At 40.7% G+C, this 11,267-nt stretch overlaps 1 protein-coding gene across 1 annotated transcript in view; it reads left to right on the forward strand.

The window, feature by feature from the left end:
* The window catches only part of LOC123980240 (zinc finger protein 836-like), a 20,260-nt gene that overhangs the window by 292 nt on the left and 8,701 nt on the right, over positions 1 to 11,267 (forward strand). Inside the window, 3 exon segments of the mRNA XM_046064538.1 lie at positions 6,635 to 7,488; positions 7,490 to 7,542; positions 10,575 to 10,588. Of these exon segments, the coding sequence (XP_045920494.1) occupies positions 6,635 to 7,488; positions 7,490 to 7,542; positions 10,575 to 10,588 (921 nt within the window).

Raw genomic sequence — 11,267 nt, forward strand, 5'->3', positions numbered from 1 at the left:
AAAACTCTGCTCTGTGTGAAGCACACTCCCTCATACACATCAAATATGATCAGCTGGTTTCAGGAAACCAACTAACTAAACTTCATCTTCTGCCTGAAATCAAGGAGCCATGTTTCTAAACGGCCTTAGCGACAGTAACTAAGGGGGCGGGACGCCGTCACAGCGAGAACGCGGAGGCTCCGCGGGATCCGGAAGTGCTCCGAGACCAGAATCCAGACTCAGTCCAGGACAACACGGTCCACCAGTCACAGACCTGCAGGACGATGGAGAACCAGAACCCGGACCACAGGAGCCAAACAGCAGCCTCGTGCTCTGATAGCACCGATGTTCAGGTCAGTGTTCATGACTTCATCACGAGACTAAAGACACGAGGAAGAGTCTCGAGGGTCCGTGTATCATCCGTTCATTCTGTTGTTAGAGATCAGAGCCTGAAAACCCGCTCCAGGGTTTGTGTTGACGTGGTTTGATTTCCAAAGTGTCTCCGTGATTCCTGTTTTCATCTTGAAGAGAGGAAGCTGAAAGAAAAACTCACGAGCGTTTCTCTTTTCTTTGTTCCGGGGTTTTCCCGCGCGGCGCATGCGCGGTGCAGCCCGTGTTGTGTTATAACCGTGACGTCTGCCTGCATTATTATTCTCTGAATGATTGTTGTGCATATTTCAGAAGTATCAATAAATCTCATTCAAACGTCATGTGTAATTTTAGAGAAACATACAATCAAAATCTCGCTATTCCATGAAATCAAAATCGATATTTAGTTGCATTTATGATTTGCCAGTAGCAATATGGTGGCGCACCAATGACAATAATGTATTCTTTACAGTACGTTCATCTGCTGAAACTGCTGTAACATGAATTAATTTTCTGCTAGTGGTACGCTTTAAAGTATAGCCTATTATATTAAATGATGATGCGTATACCAACAATAACAAGAAAATCAACAATAAAATAATATATAGACTGATTTATTCTACATGAATTACTTTTTAAAAAATAGCAATAGCAGAAGAAAACAAACTATTAGTGATTACAAAACATTTAGTCAAATAGCTCGCTGTGATAGATGGGTGAGCGTGTTGATGTGATTGGATAAGCAGACTTGGGCTAGTAATCTGTGTGTACTTTTTTAAAATCTTTTGTTATGAAAATAAAAGCTCTCTGGGACTTATTCATTACAGTACTTTAATAATTGGCCACGCTGATGAAACGTCTCCTAATAGCCTGCAGTCACGTACAGAAACATTTCTTACAAAGGACAGGCTACAGAAGTCAAGACAAGATTTAACTCTTCTTCATCCAATGTAAAATCTTTTTACTAAATGTAATCTCTTTTAAGAGTTTTCTAAACCTGCGTGCTGCTGTGTGAACAGAAGTTGAGTGATCAGGAAGCAGCTCCAGTGATCTGCTTCCTGTTAACACAAGTCTCTGCTCTGACTAACTGCTCCAGAGTGACCACCGCACTCTCCTGGAGAAAACCTAGAGCCTGACCAATATGGAGTTTTTCTATTTATAGGGCTGCACAATTTGGAGTAGATATGGATACCGAAACCTGTTATTAGACGGGCCCTGGGACTTAATTATTTGAGATTGTAGTATTGATAAGCTCAGATTTTAACGGTTCTGCTTTAGATACAAGAGAAATTAAGAAAATACATTTCCTGTTTATATATTATCGCTACATAAACGTGTTATCTAAAAACCATGGTAAAATTCCCAACATTTAATAATTCCATACACATTTTAATTACTATGATAACGGGGTTCAGTTACCGCACTATTTATAAACTCAAGGTAAAAACTGTCCAGCATCAACCAAAGTTAGCGACAGTCCCTCAGAAGCAGGCGTGCATTCGCAGTAAGCAACGTGCGTTTGTTTGGGTCAATGACAACATGGTGGAAGACAGCGCTGCAGAGATTTTTCGGTCACCCTATAATCTGGTCGTGTATTAGTTTTTATGAGAGCGCTGAGGGAAACTTGATCGAGGGCGACTGTGGCTCAGGAGGTGGAGCGGGTGGATCGGTTCTTTCCCCGACTCCTCCAGGCTGCGTGTCGAAGTGTCCTGAGTGTACTGAACCCCAAATTGCCCCTGGTGGCTGTTTCACCAGTGTATGAATGTGTGTGAGTGTTCTTGTAAAAACGCTACACGTTTTTCTGCTGCTTTGTGTGTCTGCAGACTCTAAACGTCCGCTGCACATTTTCAATCCAGCAGCTTTAAATTTAGTTGTAAAAGTGTCGGAACAGGAGAATCGCTGCAGACTCCTCTGTATTTACGTCAGTTGTTGGGCCCATTGCAGTTAAAATCACTTTCTTCTAAAGACTTACAGGTGCTGGTCATATAATTAGTCATCAAATCATCAAAAAGTTGATTTATTTCAGTAATTCCATTCAAAAAGTGAAACTTGGATATTATATTCATTCATTACACAGAGACTGATACATTTCAAATGTTTATTTCATTTAATTGTGATGATTAAAACTGACAACTAATGAAAATCCCAAAATCAGTACCTCTGAAAATTAGAATATTGTGAAAAGGTTCAATATTGAAGGTGCCTGGTGCCACACTCTAATCAGCTAAATAAGGACTCAACTTTTTGATATTCTAATAATATGACCAGCACCTGTATGTAATTGTGCATGGGGTCATTGCATTACCTTTTTATAATATAAAATCTTGGTAATTCACACATAGATGGTTTTCATACGTTTACAAAAGGTATTGGCTGTTTGCCATTTTTTTTGCATAAACAGTTTTAGTTGTAGTTTTCAATATAAAACTTGTTGAAATGGTTTCAGTGTGTGTATCAGTACATTTTAATCACATTTTTACAATACCGTGATAATACTGATAACCTGATGATGGTCGCTATAATCGTGATATAAAATTTTCATACCTTTTCATCCCTAACACACACACGTGTCTGTGATCAAGGTGAATATTTATTAACTAGTTAATGTGAATACAAGTGAAGGTAAATAGGGATATAAAGAAAATATAAACAACAATGATTAAGCAACGACAAGAATGCAATAAACAGGAGATAGAATAAAAGTAGTTTGGCTATTGTGAAAAGAATATAACTCGGAGGAAATAAGGGAAACAAATGGATGCAGGTTCTACGGCGATAACTACGTTTATAATTAGGCTATGGGTTTCAGAGCTAAAAGGGCTCTAAACCCGAAAATAAGTAAGGTCCGAGCTTATCGATACTGCTATCGAGACTAGCGGGTCTGTAACGTTATGTCTCAAGCTTTAAATCTGATTTAACTTGAAACGTGATGGATAAGAAAGCAACTATTTCTAATGTTCAAATGTGGCCGGGACTGGTTATCATCAGGCTGCTGTCTCCGCTGCTCTCTGTCGCCTCCTACACACACACATCGGCCAGCAGAGAGAGACGCCGCTCCGTCACCGTGGAGACGGTGAAGTTAAGTTAGCTCAAAACTACTCAAGTTGCCGGCAGCTTCGCTCGTTACTGTGAGTACATGCAATAAAACCTTCATGAGCAAAAAGACAATACTTTATCAGTACACCTGTCTAAGGTAAACAAAGGGTTAATTTAATCATCTCTGTTCTTAGTCGGTCCTCCTGTATGGTTTATACAAGCACAGCTAACGTTAGCTTGGCAGTTAAAAAACAAGCTAAATAGAAAAATGACTGAAGCACAGACTGGTCTGTAGTCTTAAAATCAGGCACATTGTTGTAAACTCAGCTGCTGGCTGAGACAAACCAGCCACTCCTACTTCGACCAGGTAACGTAACCTGCAGGCAGTGAATAACAGCAGAGGAGGAGGAGGAATGATACAGACTTGAGTTTTATTTATTCTTTCTAAACGTCACTCACTATTGTGATGTCAGATATTGAGTTTATATATAGTAGGGCTGTGGCGATTCGTTGACTTAATCGGTTACGTAAATACACATCGCTGCATCCGGTGTGGGATTCTCCCGGACAAGCTACAGCTACAGCACCGCGCCTTTGACCGTCTAAAGCAAAAACACGTGAAACGAAAGTATCACACAGCACCGCAAATATTGTGGGGTTTTTGTTATTGTTGTATTTTTATTTTTGCTTTCTGTCGTCACACAAGCACGGCACATCATCAGGACGAGGACACGTAGTATAAATTCATTGCCTTCATGTTAAATGTAATTTCTGCCCCGCTGCTGTCATGGTAACGTAACATTACACCGCGAGTCATCAACGATTGGCTGTTTAATATTTTCTGTTTAACGGCCACGTATGAGTGAGAAAAATCAGCTGAATCTAATTACAGTCTGTGAGTCCTTTCAGGTGTTTATCATATTATCATACTGCATTACTTAATATTGAAATGAATCCATGGCAGAAACATTTAAAGTTTTAAGTAAAGTAACCAAATTTAATGTCTGTTATTGTTGTTATCACAACACATCAGTGACGTGGAAATTTTATTAATTTTAAGATTTGCTGCTATTGTAATTATTCTAATGTGCTTCATTAGGATGACTGAATAAAATATAGACTTATTGATTAGAAATTTATTTAGGATAAATTGGTATGTTAATCGAGTAATAGGCAACTTTTTTTTCTTTGGAATAAACAAAATTAGTCGTTAGATTTATCGACTTGAAAAATAATCGATATGTACAACTAGTGACTTTGCTGTTGTAAATATTAATATTGCTGCTCTAGAAACAAAAGTTAAAATATTCAATTCTAATCCTATAATTAAAGGAGACCTTTTAAACTGCTTTTCTAGTCCTATATTTTAGTTCTGTGACTCCTGTATTTCAGCTTTGCATGATTCAAGTAAAAAAAAGATTCTTCATGTAGGCCTTCATTTCAGCCTCTGTCTGAACAAGCTGTAGATGCTCCTGTCTCTTTAAGGCCTCCCCTTCTCAAAGCCCACTGTCTTCTGATTGGCCAAGACCTGAAGCATGTTACCAGGCTGTTGTTGTTGCTGTGCGGAACAGGCAGACTGAGTGTCGCCATGCCGTTAGTGTGGGAGCACATGACCATATATGGAACTCTGGCTCGGTAATAAGTAGAACGGAGCTGTTGGTAGAAAAAGCAGTTCAAAATAGAGCGTTCAGAACAGGAGGAACCCTGAGGTTATTGCTCACAGGGATTTCAGCTGTTCCGTGTGCAGGTTCACGTCATTTCCTGTTTCACATTTCTTGGGTGACACAGCTGCTGTCAGCTCATGTAGTGTGTGTGTGTGTGTGTGTGTGTGTGACCCCTGTCAATAATCAGTCAGGTAGTGTGAACGCCACATTGACTTCAAGACCCCATCTCTAGACCGCAAGTTGTGTAGGCTATACAGCAAGGCTATCGGCTGACGCTAAAAGTTGTGTACTGTAGTCTGTTTTACGGCTTCTGACCACTCTCATGCGGTAGAGAACCAAGGCAAGAAAAGGGGGTTTCTGCCTTTTGATGTGTGCAGGACTGCAGGGAAAGGCTGGGTTTTGCTTAACCCTTTTGTCCTGCTGGAAATGTCAGCAAGTGACACCTTTACAGCGAAAGTGGTCAGAGATGGTCCCATAACAAACATTTGAAGTTTGGTATGTGTGCTTGATTTTGATCTCATCATCTCTTGGCTCTGACACAGAAGGTAACTTTTGTTTCTCCTTGTCCTGTAGTGTTTCCCTTCTGACAATGTTGTGTCCAGTCTGTGTTTGTCACTTTAGCGTGAGAGTCAATCTTAATCCACTTAAAGATAATTTCATTTGGTTGTCCACTTGGAAGTATCCAAAATGCAGGTTCTTCCGTCACAGTTTGGAACTCACGGAGCAATACAGCTTCCCTGATGGCGAAAAGAACCGCGCCAACATGGCGGCATGTCTCCTAATCCTACCATGCTGGTGCAGTGTACAGCCAAGATAATGCCATCATTTTTATTATAATGAAAAACTGGAACTTTTTGGGGGGAGAACTTGAACTGGATTGTATTGCACTTGTAAGACGGTCTCTAACTCCGCCTGTACTAAGAGGCGCGTTGGTCACTTCTTTGCATTGCAAACTGCATTGTCATTTTGATTTTCTGGTGATCAAAACTGTGTGAAACGTCTGTCTAAATCACCTCCAACTGGGATAAATCTGAGCAGCTGCACTTTCCACGTGTTGGATCTCCGGTACCTAACAAAACCAGTATCGACATGTTATCAGAACTTTGGGGTCGACTTTGTACTAAAGTATGAGATTTTGTAAAATTCCTAGCCAGGGGTAGGCTGGGGAGTGGGAGACGCCTTTGGTCAAACCTGGGTTGGTTTGACTCTACGCCCCCCCCCCCCTCTCCCCCAGGAGATGCTGGGGCTAGTTATCGTTTCCAGGTCAGTTGCACTCAGACCGGTCCCCACACTTTCTATTCCAATATATATTAAAACGAGAGGAAAAAAGTTTGATTAAATTCTGACTATGGGATTTTTAAGGCTAATGCTAATTTTAATATTTGAGGAATTTAAAACCCATTGTAACATTAAACATACTTTTGTGGACACACCCCTGCAGTTGGTTGTCACAGGTCGTAATGCATAAGGCAAACTTGAACATTGTGGGTTTTGTACCACAGATATGCTCTAAATGTCATTTATGGTTTTAGATAGCTCGCTCCACCATGACCTCTCACTCGCTGTCTCTCTGTCTGTTGCTATAGAAACGGAGAGGAAGAGAGGGACTCAAACATCACCGCTGTCAGCACTGTGACAAATCCTTCACACGATCTGAACATTTAAAGATTCATCAGAGACGGCACACTGGAGAGAAACCATACAGATGTGACCAGTGTGGGAAAGCTTTTAGTGCATCAGATCACTTAAAAAGGCACCTACGTGTTCACACTGGAGAGAAACCTTACAGCTGCGACCGATGTGGGAAAGCTTTCAGGACATCAGGTGAACTAAAAGTCCATCTACGTGTTCACACTGGAGAAAAGCCGTACAGCTGTGACATGTGTGGGGAAGCGTTTACTCAGTTAGGTAACTTAAAAACGCATGAATATCTGCACACTGGAAAGAAACCGTACAGCTGTGACCAGTGTGGGAAAGCTTTCACTACATCAGGTGAACTAAAAAGGCACCAGCTTGTTCACGCTGGAGAGAAACCGTACAGCTGTGACCAATGTGGGAAAGCTTTCACTACATCAGGTGAACTAAAAAGGCACCAGCTTGTTCATACTGGAGAGAAACCGTACAGCTGTGACCAATGTGAGAAAGTTTTCACTACATCAGGTCACCTAAAGTTGCACCTACGTGTTCACACTGGAGAGAAACCACACCCCTGTAATATGTGTTGGAAAGCTTTCACTACATCAGGTAACCTAAAGTTGCACCTACGTGTTCACACTGGGGAGAAACCGTACAGCTGTGACCAGTGTGGGAAAGCTTTCAGGACATCAAGTGAACTAAAAGTCCACCGACGCGTTCACACTGGAGAGAAACCATATTGGTGTGACCAGTGTGGGAAAATGTTCACTACATCAGGTCACCTGAAGTTGCACCAACGTGTTCACTGGCGAGAAACCGTACAGATGTGACCAATGTGGGAACATTTTTAGTAACAATTGTTCACCTAAAAACATAAATGCATTTACAATGCAGTGTTCTAAAGTGTTTTAGAGCACAGCTAACTGTTTCCGTGTGATGGAGTGGTGTCATTCGATGACAGTGGAGGAACTTGGATTTGTTTAGAGAGTAACCACGCACCCGAACTTTAAAATATTGCATTGTATTGTTGTGTATAGTTACGATTTTGTTTTCGATGACCATGGTTCATTTACTGAGTTGCCCTAATCATAGTCCATATTGTAGCATGAATGTTATGACCTTATTGATTACATCTCAATTATAACGTGATTATGGTGTTTTTGTGTTTTAAATGATAATGATTAATAAGCCAATGATAATACTATATGATATTCCCTCTGTATGTGTTATTCATTAGTATTTGCTGAGTAACTATGACTAAGCAGGTTTGTAAGAAACCCAGTACTGGAAAGTCACAAATAGATAAAAAGTTAATAAGGGACCAGGTGCAGCAGGTAAACAAGTGTTAGGCAGAGGAGCAAGGATGGTTGCGACTCAGTTTGCTGAAGTTACAAGGACAATAGCTTGTCAAGACTCCCCAGAATAACATATCAGAAAAACAGCCACTAGATGGCAGCAGAGAAGAAGAAATTCACCATCAGAACAAGCCACAAATGGGTGTGGTCAGTGAACGCAGAGGAGGAGTAGGAGTAGGATTGAGTAGAACGACTACTTGATAGGTGGAGACTGAGGAGAATATAAGGCGGTGTTCACTGACTGCGTATTGAGTTTCAACCTGTTTCCTGCCAGGATGTAACTCAGGTTTTTTACTGGAATAAAAAAGTCTATTGCACTGATTTCCAGCAGACTATAGAGACGTTGTTGACTACATGTTATTTTATCATGAATATTTTGGCCAGCTATTGGCTATTTTGACTAGTTATTCAAAGTGGTGGACGACGTGGTTTGGGACGTTAGCTGGCCTTGGCCCAAACTTTGTCCCCCGTCAGTATTTATCCCACCAAAGAAGTGTTGCAAAGATTTAAATGTAAAATTGATTATAACTGTGATTTTTGCAATTTAAAAAGAAACTGTATTTCATCTTTTATACCACTCTGGATTCTGGAAAGATTTGGAACATTTTATCAACAGAAAACAGGTAAGAGTACATTAATTAATGTATTTGATGTCATGTTATATTTTGTACTTCATGGTCCAGACAATATTAACTATTGTGCAGCTCCTCATTATACTTGGAAAATTCCACATATACAAATCAAAATGGACTGGATCCAAACCCTACTTTGATTTACAGTTGAACTGAAACACTACTGCACCTCCAATAGAAAAAAATTATAAAGCAATAAAATGTCTTAATATTCTAGAAGAACTGAATTTAATTTGAGCTTCTGGTAATGTAAAATGTAATTGATTATCTGTGTCTTTTGAGCTATGCATCAATAAAAATTTTTATCAAAAAGTAACTACGCACCCAAATTCTGCTAGCGCCCTCCCAGCATATTTAAAAGATGCAGCAGCGCTCTCCTCGCGGGAGTTTTATCACTGGACAACTGCCAAGTGTTCACACACAACATGATAATGCGAGTAAACACAACTCGCCATTACTACAGCTGTATGAAACATTTAGCTGTGATTAAATAGCAATAAACGGATCACACCGATCCAGAAATAACAACAACATAATGCCGTTTTGTCAAACATATGAATTCATGCTTTTTCAGGTCTGTCAGCAAAACAGCAGGACAACAACTTCTAAAATATTTGTTTTCTGAATTGGAGTTCGGATCGATCATGCTATGCTAACTTTTTCACAGTAAAGTACAACGATAGCTGGAACAAAGTAAGACATATTTTCTGAACTCACCAGGTAGTTTAACTTCCTCGCTTTCTTTTCTCCAGGTAATGTCTAGTTTTGTCCGGTTTTTATATAAATATGAAGTCAGTAGTGCCAACCGACGCTAACAACAAAAGTGAAATTGGATGTGCATGGAAGCTAGCGGCCAAGAAACGCGAGTGTTGTAATCCCAAAAATTAAAGTAAAAACCTAATTTAATAAAAACAGTTAACTTTGAGCTTCTCCCGCGAGTGAACAGCCTAGTTGTCAGAGCATAATACAGGCCAACTACGGGTGTTTGTGTTCAAAAACTGCGTCGCTGCTCCCCATACACTTCCCTGTTCTTTTGCAGCTCTCCGTCGGCCAGCGGATTGTCATTAAACCGCTCGCCAGATCCTCTCCAAACAACGCTCTGAAGCCTTGGCGACGTACTGACAATCAGCGTTGATAATGTGTCAGACCGCCTCAAATAAATCAGGGTGGGAAACACCTACTATAGAGGTTATCCAGCCTGATTTTTGCCTAAGTAAAATTAATTAATGATTTTGCTGAAGGTTGCAGTACATAACGTGAGGCTACACGCTGCAACAGCTCGCATGAGTCTCAGTTATTGATGACCGTATAAGACATAAGCATATTAGCAAGTTATGGCATAAGAGAGAAAAGGCTTAATAGCCAATGGTAACTTACATGGTCATCAACATCCTTTATGCGTCATGGTCTACGATGTCTTTTTTTTAAAATATATTATTATTTCAACAACCCGAAACATGGCTGCCACTGAAATACTTCCAGGTCACTGCACTCAGTTAGGAACCTTCCTAAGCAAATAAGACTTTGTGAATGCAGCCTAAAAGTTGACGAATGCCCAAAAGCCAAAAATATTCAGACTTACAAAACTATGCGTGCGCATACTACGCAAGTTCCCTCATATTGTGAACTTTTGCACATATTTGTCAGCTTTGTATTATTGTAGTTTTTGTATAGTTGTACATTTTTTGATCTCCTTTTTATATATTAATATTTCTATGTATGTTCATGTGTACTGTGAGCTCCAATTCATACCAAGGCAAATTCTTCGTATTTGAAAATGTACCTGGCAATAAACCCAATTCTGATTCTGGTATCGCGTAACATGAAGACTTCAGTCTCTCTTCAGGTAGGACTCTTATATCACAAAACTTGTCTTTGTAAAGAGAGAAACTGACAGGATAAAGTCGCTAACCTGCCTGTCAGCTCGCTCTGTTTCAGTGCATTTACCACAAATTACAAGGTCCCTGTTTTCTACACTGTTAACTTGACAGTCCCCACATGTTACAGTGCAGCGGTAACGTCAGATTCTATTTTCTCTGGGGGGAGAGGGTAGTTCGTCCAAAAGTTGGCCGCTGTATTTAAACCCTACGTGGGTTAGGGAGCTCGATTTGGCTGTGAGGGCGACTCCGACCAGAGTTCACTCCATGTCGGAGTGGAGGCTGCGACGGTCTAGTTTCGAAAAAGGCCCTAAAAGTCTCCAAAAAGGACATGTTTCAGTCCAGATCCCAGACTGGATCAACATGTGACATCACGCTGACCTCACTCTGACATCACTGATCAGTAGTAATCTATAGTGAGTGTTTAGACTGGGTGTGAGAGTCAGTAAGAGTGAAGAAGAAGCTGTCAAGGCATCTGCTTGTTATCATCTGTCCTCCAGCAGCTTCAGGGTCAGACTGAGGTCTCTAGTTCTCAGCAGGTCTTCCTTCATCTCTGTGTGGTCTCTGTAAAACTGGTCCTATTGGTCAGAATGATCAGAGCCGTTCTGATACACGTGGACCGTCTTTATGGTTTCAGCTCCACTCTGATGTCGTCAGGGAGGTGAGCTGTGGTCTTGAAGGGCAGCAGGACAGACTCCGCCCCCTCCTCCACCTCTACCT

Source organism: Micropterus dolomieu, linkage group LG12 (assembly GCF_021292245.1).
Source record: "Micropterus dolomieu isolate WLL.071019.BEF.003 ecotype Adirondacks linkage group LG12, ASM2129224v1, whole genome shotgun sequence".
In the NCBI taxonomy this organism is placed as follows: domain Eukaryota; kingdom Metazoa; phylum Chordata; class Actinopteri; order Centrarchiformes; family Centrarchidae; genus Micropterus; species Micropterus dolomieu.